The 16,420-nt window shown below is 40.5% G+C and overlaps 1 protein-coding gene across 1 annotated transcript in view; it reads left to right on the top strand.

Moving 5' to 3' along the window:
* Positions 1–12,460, top strand: part of fuom (fucose mutarotase) — a 98,294-nt gene extending 85,834 nt beyond the window's left edge. The window contains exons 5-6 of the mRNA XM_068020327.1: positions 9,928–10,001; positions 11,674–12,460. Coding sequence (XP_067876428.1) covers positions 9,928–10,001; positions 11,674–11,743 — 144 coding nt within the window. The 3' untranslated portion in view covers positions 11,744–12,460. The remainder of the gene's footprint in view (positions 1–9,927; positions 10,002–11,673) is intronic.
* Positions 12,461–16,420: the final 3,960 nt, after the last annotated feature.

The following is a 16,420-nucleotide window of genomic DNA, read 5'->3' as shown; positions in this document are numbered from 1 at the left end:
TGAACTTAGTCTGCTGTTAAAAACCCAGCTTCAACAAGGTGTAACTTTCTCAAAGGTTTTTACAGCAAGACTAATAGCATTAAAGGGAAAGTTCTCATCAGCTCAGTGATTTCTATTTGATTGCAGTCTCCGGGGACTTGAACCTCTGGGGAAGGGTAGAATCACTTACAGCAACTTCTGGATATCTGTGTTTAACTGCACATGTGCAGACTCCAGAAGTTGCTGTCAGTTTCAGTCGATTAATGGTGGCAATTGCTGATAGTTTCACTGTCATTACTCCCACAAAATTCGGACCAATGAGTTACGTTGAAGAGCAGTGACTGTTACGTAGCCAAATGGAAGTGATGGTGGTTTAAAAAAGAGTTTTTTTTTATTACGGTCATAAACTTATCGTCTGAATGTGTTACTATCGGAGAAACCCTGTGAAAATCTTACAATGCTCTTAAAACAGAAAGATTAGCTCAGTTCAAAACAATAAGTTGTTGCCGAATCTTTAACATTTTATCAAAGCCCCCCAAAAAGATAGAAAAACAATTAACTGGAGAGTTAAGAAGGCTGAATTTGGACAGTTTGACACACTAAAAGACCAAGTGGTTTGCGGCTTTCGTTCAGTTTCCATTCAGGACAAGCTACTGGTTTAGGTTTAATTGGTCATTGAGGGGGAAAAAGCAATAGAAGCCGCTGTGAGCATGCAGAATGCTTATAAAGAAATGAAGGGGTTTAAACAGGGCCAGAGAGTAGTGAGGAAAATGCAGATCGGATTTATTATATCAAGAATTTGAAAAATGGAAAAGCAGAGTATCTCAATGGGAAAGGTGTAAATGTAATGCTAAAAAGGCTGATGCAAGTCAGAAGCTAAGAATACATCTATCGGAGGAATGCTTTATGGAGCTGTCGGATAATCTAAAGGTTTAACTGGTGGAAATGAAATTTGCAGTGAAGATGAGCAGCCAATCTACGCTATGAAATTCAATGCTTAGCAGAAACTCAATTCCTTGGACAGTTGATACCAAAATTTGTGAAATGGAAATTAGGTAGTAATGCACTTTGTCTGCTATGCCAAAGTATTAGAAAAAATGATCAAAGCTGTATCATTGGAGAACGCTTGAAGATTTGTTTGAATCATAGAGTACCAGAACTGGGCACATTGATGTGTTAGTAAAGGATAGCAATTAGATGGAGATATTGTTGTTGGTCGGGGTGACGGAGGAATAGACAGATGTTCATGGGAAACAATTAACTCTGGCATAACTGGGCCCATAACCAAACCAGATAAAACTAATCAGTGTTTAGAGGTAAATCTGGCAATTGGTGAAAGCCAAGTTGAAAGTAAAAGGGAAAGCTTCATCTATATCTGTGCCATACGGAATAATGAATAAACTATTCAATGAGCTGCAGTTGCTGGAAGGGCTAAAGGCCATTAAGTGGCCAGTTCTGTGTGGGTAACTCCAATTTTGCCTGTTCTCAAGCTAGATGGCTTGTTTAGATTATGCTGTGACTGCAAGATTACACTAAACCTTGATTTGGAAGAAGCTTTACAGGTCCCACTCAGATTAGAATCAGAATACCATGGTCAAAGGACTGTTGGCAGGATTTTGGGAATAGGTTTGTAATTTGTTTACTATTTACTGAGGATGGTGATGGTAAAAAAGAGCTCCCCCTAACTTGAAAATGATAGACTACAGATGCTTGTTAAAGTGTTAACTCAATATAATCTAACTAGACCTATAGTCCTCGACGTCAGTGCCTTCTTGTAGCTGGGGGCGGTTCTATCACACAAGTTTGAAGAAAACAAAGAGGAGGACCTCAGCGGGAATCCCAAAGGCATATTTGAGAAATTAAATGATTGAAATTGAAAAATAAACAATGGTAGTGACATTTGATATTCAGGAACTTGACAAGTACCTATAAACCACTGAAAGTGATCTAGGAGCTACTGAAAGATAGACCACCATTGGCAGCTTCCATGTTATTGTATGAACATAGCAGGAATAGGCCACTCAGTCGCTTGAGCCTGTTTCACTATTCAACAAGATCATGGCTGATCTGATTGCAACCTCCTTTTCACCCCCTTGCTTATCAAGAATGTATCTAACTCTGCCTTAAAAATATTCAAAGACTCTGCTTCCACCGTCTTTTGAGGAAGACAGCTCCAAAGACTCATGACCCTCTGAGAGAAAAAACTTCTCATCTGTGTCTTAAATAGGCAGCCCCTTATTTCTAAACAGTGACCCCTAGTTCTAGATGCTCCCACAAGAGGAAACATCCATTCCACATCCACCCTGTCAAGACTGCTCAGAATCTTGTATGTTTCAATCAAGTCATCTCTTAATCTTCTAAACTCCAGCGGATACAAGCCTAGCTTGCCCAACCTTTCCTCATAGACAACTGGCCCATTCTAGGTATTAGTCTAGTAAACCTTCTCTGAACTACTTCCAACGAATTTACATCCTTCCTTAAGTAAGGACACCGATACTGTACACAGTACTCCAGATATGGTGTCACCAATATCCTGTATAACTGAAGCATAACCTCCCTACTTTTGTATTCAATTCCCCTCGCAATAAATAATAACATTCTATTAGCTTTTCTAATTACGTGCTGTACCTGCATACTAACCTTTTGCGATTCATGCACTAGAACACCCAGATCCCTCTGCATCTCAGAGCTCTGCAATCTCTCACCGTTTAGATAATATGCTTCTTTTTTATTCTTTCTGCCAAAATGGACAATTTTGTATTTTCCCATATTATATTCCATTTGTCAGATCTTTGCTCACTCACTTAACCTATCTATATCCCTTTGTAGCCTCATTATGTCCCCATCACAACTTACTTTCCTATCTATCTTTGTGTCATCAGTAAATTTAGCAACCATACCTTCGGTCCCTTTATCCAAGTCATTTATATAAATTGTAAAAGGTTGACACCCCAGCACTGATCCCTGTGGCACACCACTCATTGCATCTTGCCAACTAGAAAATGACCCGTTTATGCCTACTCTCTGTTTCCTGTTAGCTAGCCAATCTTCTATCCATGCCAATATGTTACCCACTACACCATGAGCTTTTATTGTCCACAATAACCTTTGATGTGGCACCTTATCAAATACCTTCTGGAAATCTAAGTATGGTACGTTCACCGGTTCCCCTTTATCCACAGCACGTTACTTCTTAAAAGAACTCCAATAAATTAGTTAAACATGATTTCCCTTTCACAAAACCATGTTGACTCTGCCTGTTTACCTTGAATTTTTCTAAGTGCCCTGCAATAATGTCTTTAATAATAGCTTCTAACATTTTCCCTATGACAGATATTAAGCTAACTGGCCTGCAGTTTCCTGTTTTCTCTCTCCCTCCCTTTTTGAATAAAGGAGTTACATTGGCTATTTTCCAATCTAATGGAATCTAGTGAATTTTGGAAAATTAAAACCAGCACATCAACTATCTCACTAGCCACTTCTTTTAGGACCCCAGGATGAAGTCCATTAGGACCGGGGACCTGTTAGCCTGCAGCTGCAACGATTTGCTCAGTACTATTTCCCTGGTGATTGTAATTTTCTTGAGTTCCTTTCTCCCTTCCATTTCCTGATTTATAGCTATTTCTGGGATGTTACTTGTATCCTCTATGGTGAAGACCGATGAAAAATACCTGTTCAATTCATTGCCATCTCCTTATTTTCCATTATTAATTCCCCAGGCTCACATTCCAGGTTGCAATGCTGTATTGTCTAGATAAAAATGAGGTCCAATACAGAACAGCTAGCAAAATGGAAATGCTTGATGGTTTTCCAATTTTAGCAAGGAAAAGTGAATCCACACAAGTCAGGGAAAATCTATTCTAGATATGTGAAGCAATTGCATTAAATCCTAGATGAATAAATCAACTACTCAGATGAAACAGAATTCATAAAACAACTCAACATGACAATGTTCTCAAGAGTGATGTATTTTGTGATAAATGGTTGCTTGGTAGAGCACAGTGCAAAGGAAAAAAATAGTTTTCGTTGATAAAAATAAGATTTCGTGTTTGACATCTGAGCAGGATCTGTTTCGATTTTTCACTGCTTTGCGTGAAAGCTATTCAAGTTTGTATGCATGATGTGCCTTACCGGGTGGCATGTCTAGTGACTGCATAGGAACCATGGAATTCAAAAGGTCCTATGAGATTTTGAGACATGTTGGTTCGAACAGCTGAAGGTGGTAGTTGCTGCTGCTAATATATGGACGTGTCCATCATGACCTTGACATATCGATTTTTCAGGTTTATATGTTTTTCATTGTTGTGAATGTGTGACTAAAATGAATAGAATTTGTTGATATGTCTGCTACAACCACAAGTCACAGTTTGTTGCTTGCAAAGATTATCTAAGAACTCATTCTTGGATATTGCACAATAGTTTACAGCACAGGAGTTCAAAGATATATCATTTCCTCTCTAGCCCTTGTCATGCCTGTTCAACTGGTGAAGCAGAATAAGTCATTAGAACTTTCAAAGCAACAATCAAAAGCACAAAGAAAAGCAATGTTATTTCACATTGGAAATTGAAGTCATTTTTTTTTGTCACAAATTGAAGTATGCCACACCACTAACAGTATACCAGCAGAATGTTAATAGAAGATTCACATACCAAACTTAATGTGGTGAAAGCAAATCTATTTGTCTGGAGAAATCTACACCTATTCAAAAGAGTTGAAGATCATTTGGGATGGGAATATGAGTCATAGTTTGGAAATACCAGAATTTGAAGGTTTAAGGAATTATATTGGAGAAAAATTTGGAATGTGTTCAAGTGGAATATTTTCTGTAGAAAATGGCAAATTGGCCAGAAGTTAGATTATTCTATAGCTCAATCAAGTGACTAATCAATAATATTAACACAGCCTTATATCAGTTTAATAACAAGTGATTTCCTCTCTACTTGAATCAAGTGATAATCTAGTGAGTAGAAATGCAGCCTGAAACTGAGACAGAATCATCTGAACAAAATAGAATGTCATATTGTTGAAAACACGAATTCTCAGAACCAGAGAGATTCAGCGAAGATATGTAAAGCTGCACAGAAACTGAGAATCTGTGGGATAGAGATTGAAGCATCAAGACATTATTAGTATCATTGAAAACCGTGGAGTAGACTTCCAACTTGCCGCCTGAGTGTAAAACTGGCATTGGAGATAACAGCGGAAATAAATCTATATTTTGCGCCTTATTTCTAAGGCAGGGAAATGTTTTTGACTTTTGAATCTGTAGCGATGCATTTCTCAGCAAGGGAGAGAGGATTTTAAGTAGCCACATTCAAAATATGCTGCTTGTTTGAGAGCAGCCATTATATTTGCAGCTCTTTTGTAATATTCTTAGTTGTATTCGTTGTAATAGATGAACAGGAACAGAACATTTAGTTCCAGGAGTTTCTTAAGCATGAGTGATGGTTAAATTCAGGTTAAATTTACTATTCTGATTCATGGGATAATCTGAATCCATTCAATTGTAATGATGTCTTTGTAATCGTAACAGGGCTTTAATTCTTCAGAGCTCCAAACATGGTTATATATGTAGAATACAGTTTATTTAAGAATAACTAGTGGTAATGATACCAGTCAGCAACTGGGGGTAATTTTGACTTTGGACAACAGTGTAAAACTGGTGATATCAGATCAGTCGCCATTCCTTCACTGTCGCTGGGTCAAAATCCTGGAACTCCCTTCCTAACAGCACCACAGTCCCCACATGGACTGCAGTGGTTCAAGAAGGCAGCTCACCACCACCTTCTCAAAGGCAATTAGGGATGGGCAATAAATGCTGGCCTGGCCAGCGACGCCCACATTTCATGAATGAATTAAAAAAAAAGTCGCCTGTTATACATCTCACCCAATTTATGTTTCCGTTGACTTCAAGATCACCCATTTTACCCCTATCACTCAAAGTCAAAATTACCCCCATTGCGTTCCATTGCTTTCCCCCCTTTTTGTCTCTGCAGAACCTACTGGGATTGTTTATATCCCCAAGTTCCCCTTACATTCCCCAGGACTGGGAGGAGCTGCAACTCAGCCTCTCACTACCCAGCTCCTCAGGGTCATTACACAAGTTAAAGGTGGGTCTTTTAACGAATATGTTGGGTTGAAATATTATAGACAGTCAGGGTAAAGCAGAGATGATAAAGGCATTTTTCATATCAGTCCTCATACTTCAACCCTGAGAAAACTTCTGAATCCTGTCATCTACAGTATGTAGAGAGGTTCATAAAACATGAGTTATGAAAAAGTCAATGAAGAAAAGCTAGAAGGACCTCTGTTTAAAACATAGGACACCTTGAATGTTCAAGAAAAGGTGTGAAGCTCTGGTGAATACTTTTAGAAGTTCTATAAATAAAGAATTGCTGAGGTGTGCAAATGTTCAGGCAGTTATTCAAAGTATCAGTGAGACAGGAACCTGGAAGTTATAGAGCACTTATCTTCATAGCAGTAAAGGGAAGAAATATTTGAAAGCATTGCAAGGAATGCTACCATTTCTAGTCTAAACAGTTCATCAGGAACAATCAGCATACATTTAGAAGCAATAGATCATGTTACACGAATTTATCAGAATTATTTGAGAATGTAACTAAGCTGGTAGACAAGGATTGTGCAATGGATATAATTTACTTGGATTTTCAGAAAGGAATTCCAGAGACAGGCTTTCAACTACAATTAAGGCTCATTGAATGAAGAATGTGGCTAATTTGATTGAAGACTGGCTTTCTGAGATTTATCTTAAGGCATTTGATTATATGTTGATACAACTCAGTCTAAATTTGTATGGATTTTTGGTGAGGTCACGTTTAAAATACACTGTATAGTTTTTAAAATCTTCCTTCAAAAGGATCAATGCACAGGAGAGAGTTTGGAAAAGGTAGACGAGGATAATTCACACCAGTATGTTATGAAATGCCACTAACCAATCTGAAATAGTACTCAATGGCGAAGGGAACATGGAAAGTTGGGTTGCCACCATCTAATTTTGGACTGGTCGGCTTGGACTACCTGTAAGTTTCTGAAATTCCACCCAATTGACATAAATTCTTTATTTTTCCAAACAGAAATCTGTTTCATGTCTTAATAGAGGCATTCATTATCATGGTTTTCAACGATGAACCATCATCAGCAAAGCATTTATAGGATCTCCCTGTCTTGCCGATACTGTGCTCCTGTGTTTGATTTTGGGCTTGGCAAAATTAACTATCCCTGTTAAGAGTATGGATGCTGCAGGTTTCAGAAAGAATGAACTAACTGATTGGTATAGCAGATTTCATGACCCAAAGTGTTTTACAGTCACTGAAGTACTTTTAAAGTGTACTCATTGTTGTGAAGGCTTAGATAATGAAGATGCAAGAAGGTCTGGAATTCATGAGAAATAAATGCTTCATCACCTAATTTCTTAATTTCTTTCATGGTGAAAAGAAATGGACACTTAAAAAAAAGTCATATTTTAAGCGGGCAGTCCCAACCATGCGAACAAGACCATGTAAATTCTCCCTCTGTCCCCCTCTGAACTTGAGGCACTCCGTTCTCTCAGGTCTAACCCCGACATGGTTATCAAACCTGCAGACAAGGGTGGTGCTGTTGTTGTATGGCGTACCGACCTCTACCTTGCAGAAGCTCAACGCCAACTCACAGACACCTCTTCCTACCTCCCTCTGGACCATGACCCCACCACCGAACATCAAGCCACCGTCCAAAGGACTGTCACTGACCTCATCTCCTCTGGAGATCTTCCCTCTACAGCTTCCAACCTCATAGTCCCGCAACCCCGGACAGCCCGCTTCTACCTCCTTCCCAAAATCCACAAACGGGACTGTCCCGGCAGACCCATTGTGTCAGCCTGCTCCTGCCCAACTGAACTTATTTCTTCCTATCTAGACTCTATCTTTTCTCCGCTGGTCCAGTCTCTTCCCACCTACATCCGTGACTCTTCTGACGCCCTACGTCATTTTGACAATTTCCAGTTTCCTGGTCCCAACCGCCTCCTCTTCACTATGGACGTCCAATCGCTCTACACCTCCATCCCCCACCAGGATGGTTTGAGGGCTCTCCGCTTCTTCCTGGAACAGAGGCCCAACCAGTCCCCATCCACCAACACCCTCCTCCGCCTGGCTGAACTTGTTCTCACATTGAACAACTTCTCCTTCAACTCCATGCATTTCCTTCAAGTAAAAGATGTCGCTATGGGTACCCGCATGGGTCCTAGTTATGCCTGTCTTTTTGTGGGATATGTCGAGCATTCTTTGTTCCAGTCCTACTCAGGCCCCCTCCCCCAACTCTTTTTCCGGTACATTGATGACTGTATCGGTGCCGTTTCCTGCTCCCGCCCCGAACTAGAAAACTTTATCAACTTTGCTTCCAATTTCCACCCTTCTCTCACCTTTACATGGTCCATCTCTGACACTTCCCTTCCCTTCCTCGACTTCTCTGTCTCCATCTCTGGGGATAGGTTGTCTACCAATATCCATTATAAGCCCACTGACTCCCACAGCTACCTCTACTACACTTCTTCACACCCTACCTCCTGTAAGGACTCCATTCCATTCTCCCAGTTTCTCCGTCTCCGACGCATCTGCTCTGATGATGCTACCTTCCATGACGGTGCTTCTGATATGACCTCCTTTTTCCTCAACCGAGGATTTCCCCCCACTGTGGTTGACAGGGCCCTCAACCGTGTCCGACCCATTCCCCGCACCTCTACCCTCACCCCTTCCCCTCCCTCCCAGAACCGTGACAGGGTTCCCCTTGTCCTCACTTTTCATCCCACCAGCCTCCATATCCAAAGGATCATCCTCCGCCATTTTCGCCACCTCCAGCGTGATGCCACTACCAGTTGCATCTTCCCCTCCCTTCCCCTGTCAGCATTCCGAAGGGATCGTTCCCTCCGCGACACCCTGGTCCACTCCTCCATTACCCCCACCACCTCGTCCCCGTCCCAGGGCACCTTCCCTTGCAATCGCAGGAGGTGTAATACCTGCCCATTTACCTCCTCTCTCCTCACTATCCCAGGCCCCAAACACTCCTTTCAGGTGAAGCAGCGATTTACTTGTACTTCTTTCAATGTAGTATACTGTATTCGCTGCTCACAGTGTGGTCTCCTCTACATTGGGGAGACCAAGCGCAGACTGGGTGACCGCTTTGCGGAACATCTCCGCTCAGTCCGCAAGCAGGACCCTGAGCTTCCGGTTGCTTGCCATTTCAACACTCCCCCCTGCTCTCATGCTCACATCTCTGTCCTGGGATTGCTGCAGTGTTCCAGTGAACATCAACGCAAGCTCGAGGAACAGCATCTCATCTACCGATTAGGCACACTACAGCCTGCCGGACTGAACATTGAGTTCAATAATTTCAGAGCATGACAGCCCCCCACTTTACTTTCATTTTTAGTCATTTTTAGTTATTTTTTCTTCCCTTTTTTTTGCATTCCTTTTTACATTTTTTACAATCTTTTTTTGCATTTATTTCATTTCATCTTAGTTTGTTCAGTTTGCTTACCCACTGTTTTTTTCAGGTTGTTTTTCTTCAGGTTTGCACTTGCTGATGTTCAATATTCAGTATATTCACACCTAATCTATACTAATGCTTTGTCTTTCAACACACCATTAACATATTGTTTGCCTTTGCTCCGTGACCTTTTGGTCAGCTATGTGGCCTGGTCCAATCTGCACCTTCTCCTTTGTTATCTCTTGCCCAACCCCCATCTCACTTGCTTATAATCTGTGACTTTTCTAATATTTGTCAGTTCCGAAGAAGGGTCACTGACCCGAAACGTTAACTCTGCTTCTCTTTCCACAGATGCTGCCAGACCTGCTGAGTGAATCCAGCATTTCTTGTTTTTGTTCCATGTAAATTCTCCTTCTGTTGCATATTTATTTCACAGTAGATTTTAGCAACATTGTTATTTTTTTCAGAAATTCCTGGAAAAAATTGAGAGATTTGCATTTTACGCACGTGCAAAGAAATCTTTCGCTGTGGTTGCGACAGGGTAGGTTTCTCCATGATGTTTAAACTCAACATTTTCAGCATGTTTTATTTTGCATACGTGTTGGGAAATCACTGAGAGTCTGAATAAAAGTCAATACAAACCTTTGATCTCAGAATCTGGAGAAGAGAGCAAAGTAAATTATTTGTGTAGAATGTGGACTGTTGCTTTAAGATGTAGCCCAAGCCTAATGGGAGACTTTTTAAACCCCGTTGCTACTTTTTAAATATAATGTATTAATTGACTGCTCATGACATTGCACGTGGGGAATGAAGGTCAGGTGAAGTTCGTTTAGAGCAGATGAAGGGGAAAGGAATAGGAGATGCTGATAGGGTGAGATGAATAGAGTGGGAGGAGGCTCATGTGGAGCATAAACACTGACATAGACCAGTTGCACTAGATGACCTGTTTCTGTGTTGTAAATTTTATGCAATATGTGTGATTGGACCAGGGCATTCTGATATGGTTCAGTCCCCAGTTTAAAGTCATACAGTCTGTCTTTATTTTGTTTTTCTATTATAAATTCCCATGTCCACTTTTATAATGAAGACTGCCTATGTAATCTTGTCACGCTGTAATTACACCTGTTTCCCAGTGGTATTGCTGTCACGCCTCCATTTGAGGGCGAGTTTAGTTATAGTGTCACAAGTTTACCTAGGGGGTTTCCATTATAAGTATGGACACAGGAATTTGAAAAGGAAAATGTGTATTTTTTAATGGGTATACAAATGAGCTTTTGTTTACTTGAAAAATGATACACCAGGGCCCTGAAATGTTACTGTGGGTTACTAGAAGATGTTAAGGCAGCAGACAGAGGAATTTAAGATGAAGATATTAAGTGTTTTTTGCTACTGTCCCATCAAACAAAGAACAAAGAACAGTACAGCACAGGAACAGGCCATTCAGCCCTTCAAGCCTGCGCCGATCTTGATGCCTGCCTAAACTAACACCTTCTGCACTTCCGGGGCCCATATCCCTCTATTCCCTTCCTATTCATATATTTGTCAAGATGTCTCTTAAACATCGCTATCGTGTTTGCTTCCACCACCTCCCCTGGCAGCAAGTTCCAGGCACTCACCACCCTCTGTGTAAAAAAACTTGCCCCGCTCATCCCCTCTAAACTTTGCCCCTCGCACCCTAAACCTATGTCCCCTAGTAACTGACTCTTCCACCCTGGGAAAAAGCTTCTGACTATCCACTCTGTCCATGCCACTCATAACTTTGTAAACCTCTATCATGTCGCCCCTCCACCTCCGTCGTTCCAGTGAAAACAATCCGAGTTTTTCCAACCTCTCCTCATAGCTAATGCCCTCCAGACCAGGCAACATCCTGGTAAACCTCCTCTGTACCCTCTCCAAAGCCTCCACGTCCTTCTGGTAGTGTGGCGACCAGAATTGCACGCAATATTCTAAGTGTGGCCTAACTAAGGTTCTGTACAGCTGCAACATGACTTGCCAATTTTTATACTCTCTGCCCCGACCGATGAAGGCAAGCATGCCGTATGTGCTTTGAACTTTGAAAAAACTTATCATCAGTATTGCCTGAAAATTACATATTGCAAGGGTGCTTAAGCAGGAGCTGTCACTGACTGTTTAAACCTGCCTCTTGCTGAGTAACATAATTGATCTTATAGGAAAAGAAGTATGTTTTACACCCTTAATGCTTTTTGTTTCAGAGAAACAGCATTGTACGGAAACCTCATCCTTACAAAAGGTGTGATTCCTGCTGGAGAAAATGGGGAGTGAAAATGTAGCAAATGGAGATATTCCTGAAGTATATTTCTCAAATGGGGATCATTAGTTTGTGTAAAATATGAGACTGCTGTGCAAAAATGAAGGGAACTAGAGATGAGTATGACTAGTGCTAGTGATGAAGGTTGGAGAGGATATAGTGCAGGGGGCCATGCAATATCATTTATGTCCTGAGATAGCCTGATTGTATAGCTCATGAGTTGATCTAAATCACATTCCACGGCTCCTTATCTTTAGGGTAGGGGATATGTTGTCACTCAGGTCAATTCAGAAGCCGCCCTTTTTACTGCCTCTAGTATTTGTTCCACAATATGTCAGCAACTGTTCACACTACATGTGATAAGAGGGAAATTGGTGGAATTTGCCTTGGAATGTCACACTGCACCAGTTTGTCCCACTTGTTATACGTTCAAATTACACCACAGATTGGATAAGCGATTAAAATAGCCAATGTAACTATTAACTTTACTGATAATGGTTGCTGAAATGCAGATCGCTGGTTCTAGTGATGCTGTGAATTCAATTCTCACAATACTATTATTTCTTAATGATATCTCTATGAAATATGAAAAAATATTCTGTACACTATGATTGGTATTGAGTAGAATGCATCTATTCCAATATTGGCACATACAAAGTATGCATATTAAATATGGTGAAGGAGGCTAAATATTGTGACCATTTTCTGTTAGGAGTTGTGATTATGCTGTAAACGGATTTGTAAGATCATTTTTAAATGTTGTGACCTGCTTCATTGCAAAGAATAAAGAAACCATTAATGATTATTTACTTAAAGTGGATAAAGTTCATTAATAAATCAATTTGTTTTAAACACAGTATTGCAATGAATTACCAGGGCTGAATTTCATTTGTTTTGGATTGTCCAACTATTGTAAGCATTAATCCAAGGACAAATTCATATTGAACATTTAACAACGTTGAGTGAACTGGTTTTGCTTAAAAACATGTGGCACTTTTCTCTTCCCCATGTGTTTGCAGTAGCTTTTCATTAAGATCATCTTTCTGTAAACTCAACTGAAACACAGGTCACGCAATCTAAACAGCACAATCTAAGCCATTGTATTGAAAGTGTTGAATGCTGTACACCAAGTTCCACGCGTGTCCCTTGTGAAATTGAAGCAAATGCCTCGCTTAATATCAACACTGTGCAAAATGCCAACAGCTAAATAGATCTCCTGTTCAAATGGTAAGATTCAAAGTGATTGCCAAACTGATGATGCTTCATTCCTGTTAATGGACTGCCTATGGGTGATGCAGGAATCCAAATGGAAATGTAAGAGTTATGTCTGAATTTCGATTGTGTAATTATTGTGGAACAGCTAATTGAGAGCAGGGTTCAGACTATTAACTAGCTGCTTTGTTTCCCTATTGTTCCTTGCCTTTGTAGGATGGCTGTGCCTTGTTGTGGGTGTTGGCTGTTTGCTGAATCTGGTCTTAATAATTTGAATTTAGGAACAAGATTCGGCTCCCTACTTGGTTTCACTCCACATTTCCTTTCAGAATAATGCAACAGGCTTAGTGATGTGCAATAGGGGGATAATATTTCAAAAAATAGTTTGCAGGTCAACCGCAAATCCTTGGCCCCATTTGATTCAGCAAAGAATTATTCATAGGGATTACATCACTCAGAAGCTACAATACATTCAGCCCAGATGCGTTTAATGCGGGGATGGAGCGAAATCAACAGCAGGTTCAGTTGTCAGTTTAAACAAAGAAAAATGTGAGCATGCATTTACAACACTGGCTTCTCTGGGCGAATTTGTCCAAATGACAATAAAACACACATTGCCCACGACTTGCAGAGAATACCAGGAAACGTTATCTGGGATTCTGGGCATGGTAAACATTTCCTGACAGTCTGTGGGTTTTACTGTTACAGGATATTGACTAGCGGCCATGAAAAGTTGGCCAGCTTCTCCTACAAAACTATGGTGGGATAAATTGTCAGTCACTACAATTCTGCAACAAGAAGTGCCACTTAAGTGGGACTTAAAGTGAAGATCTAATTCAAATCCTTCCCTCACACCCCCAAACAAAGGTTATATAAAATGTGACAGCAATCAAATAATCAAATCTTGGCAGTGCAATCGTGGCTGAAATCCAGTTTGTTGGGAAGTGATTAACATTTAAAAGGCAAAGAACCTACACTTTCTGGTATGAGTGTGTTTCGCACAAAACCTGCTTAAGACAGAAACAAGTGGGGAGCCCTCCAAAAAACCTATTTTGCGGCAGGATTCAAAGAGTCAGCACCGTTGCGTTGAGCCGAATGACGACCTCCTATGCTGTCTGATTCAAGGATTAAAAATGTACTGTTCTCATGAAAAGATATCAGCTAAAATATGTCCAAATACTTAATGTGACACGCACCAACTTATTCCTAAAACCGTCATGCTAAAAAATGGCGGGTATTTATTCTGGCTCCTCAAAGATTCTTCCGTGAAGCTGGTGGATGATCCATTAACAACACACCACTTCAGGACAGGAATCAAGCAAGAAAACAATGTGTACCTTGGAATTCAGATCACATTCAGATTGGCGGAGCTCTGAGTTCAAGGCTTAAAGCAGAGGGTAATGAAACCGTGACCTTTGGCCCTCAAGCTCCAGCAATCCGACTCTCAAAGCCCAGGAAACTCGGTCCTATTTCTGATTACATTTCACATTTACAGGTTTCTCCCATTTGAAAGGGTTGTTCTCAGTTGTCTCATTGGTGACAGGGTAGGAATTCCCATTTATACAGTGCCTTTCATGACATTGGAGTACCCCAACTCGTCTGGTCACTGTTGTAATATAGGACGACAAATCTTAATTCAGGACACTAGAATCTATTAGTATTAGCTGCCTGAGATCTATGTAAATGAATGGGCACCTGGATTTAAATTACATATATGGCTCTTGATGCTCATGGTATGATATGTACATGACTCATGAAAATTAAACATTTGGAGTCTCCCTGATAGTATCTGAACCCCGTCTTAATGTGTTCCAGCTTTTACACAGTCTTCTGTATGTGTAACGCTTTATTTTTAATTTGTTCTTAGGAAGTGGGCAACACTAACAAGACAGAACCTATTTTCCATAATAATAAAAGCAAAATACTGCAAATGCTGGTAATCTGAAATAAAAACAAAAAGTGCTGGAAATACTCAACAGATCAGGCAGCATCTGCAGAGAGAGGAACAGAGTTAACATTTCAGGTCTGTGATCTTTCATCAGAACTGGCAAAGGTTAGAAAAGAATTAGGTTTTAAGCAAGTGAAGTTGCGAGGGTCGGGGGGGTGGAAGGGGGAGATGTTGGTGGGGAAGAGAACAAAAGTGACGGCAGGAGAGATTAAATAACAAAGATGTCATGGGACAAAGGCAAAGAGTGTTAAGGGCAGAGCAATGAGCAACTCTATCCAAAAGCAAAAACATTAAAAAGCAGGCACATGGTTAAAAAAGAAAACAAGATTAATTAATTAAAAAAAAAATAGCGACAAAGCGAATAAAGGCCAGTCATGCTCTGAAATGATTGAACTCAATGTTGAGTCCGCAAGGCTGTAGAATGCCTGATCGAAAGGTGAGGTGCTGCTCCTCGAGTTTGTCTTGATGTTCACTGGAACACTGCAGCAGGCCAAGGACAGTAATGTGGGCATGAGAGCAGGAGCAGGGGGGGTGTTGGTGGGCGGTGGGGGGTGGTGTTGCAATGGCAAGCAACTGGAAGCTCGGGTCATGCTTTCAGACCCTTGTTGCCCTGAGGGCATCAAGAGTCAATCACAATAATGTAGGACAGGAGGCAGGTGTATGTCAGACCTGGCCGAGGTTGCAGGTTCTCTTCCCTGAAGCAAAGTAATGAATGGGTTGGGTTTTTGCAACAACTCAGCAGCTCTCATGGATCATTGGGGTTGATCTAACTAAAAGGATTGGGCTTTAAGCTTTTTACTCTATCTCATGTATTTCTTTTTCCTCATGCATGTTCTAATATTGCAATCTTTACCAAAGCCCAAATTGCTTTCCAAATGCTCAGTGTTGCTTGACCTTTTGTAGGACAGGAGTTCTCTTCATTGTGGTAAAATGCAAATATATAGCATATTAAGGATGAGAATCTCTTTCAGAGGCAGACAATGTGCTTTACTAAAGCAGCATTAAACACTATTAATCTTTTTCTTGATGACCGTGGTGCAAAAGGTTTGTGCTCCATTATTTTCTTACGGTGGCACTTAATTGCCATGTGTGTGAAGGAAATGAAACCCCAAAGAAACCAAACTAAAGGCAGTGGGATAATTGAAAAGCTTTCATTAAACGGAGCGAATCTGTAAAAGTACTGTGATGTACAATTGAAGTTCAAACTTAATTCAATCGCTAATTACAATCATTTTTAACCTCCTACAGTTAGGCAGTGCAGAACAACAATATTGAGCTGGTACCATGTGGTAGATAATCACTTCTAAATATTTAATTTGTTTCTTAAACTCATAACATTGATTTTAATCATTAAAGAATAAAAGAAATGATGAAGTCACTTCCATGTATCCAGCGGTGCCTAAAGATATTTACAATAAAGGAAATTGCCAATACCAGTTTCAATTTGATGTTAAGGTCAGAACAACTGAAATATTTTATATCAGAGAATGTAGTGGGCTTGAAATTACATTGAGGAGTAATGGGTAGGAAT

The sequence above is a fragment of the Heterodontus francisci genome, chromosome 42 (assembly GCF_036365525.1).
Source record: "Heterodontus francisci isolate sHetFra1 chromosome 42, sHetFra1.hap1, whole genome shotgun sequence".
In the NCBI taxonomy this organism is placed as follows: domain Eukaryota; kingdom Metazoa; phylum Chordata; class Chondrichthyes; order Heterodontiformes; family Heterodontidae; genus Heterodontus; species Heterodontus francisci.
Note: the sequence above shows the minus strand (reverse complement) of the source record. Positions and strands in the feature narration are given on the sequence as shown.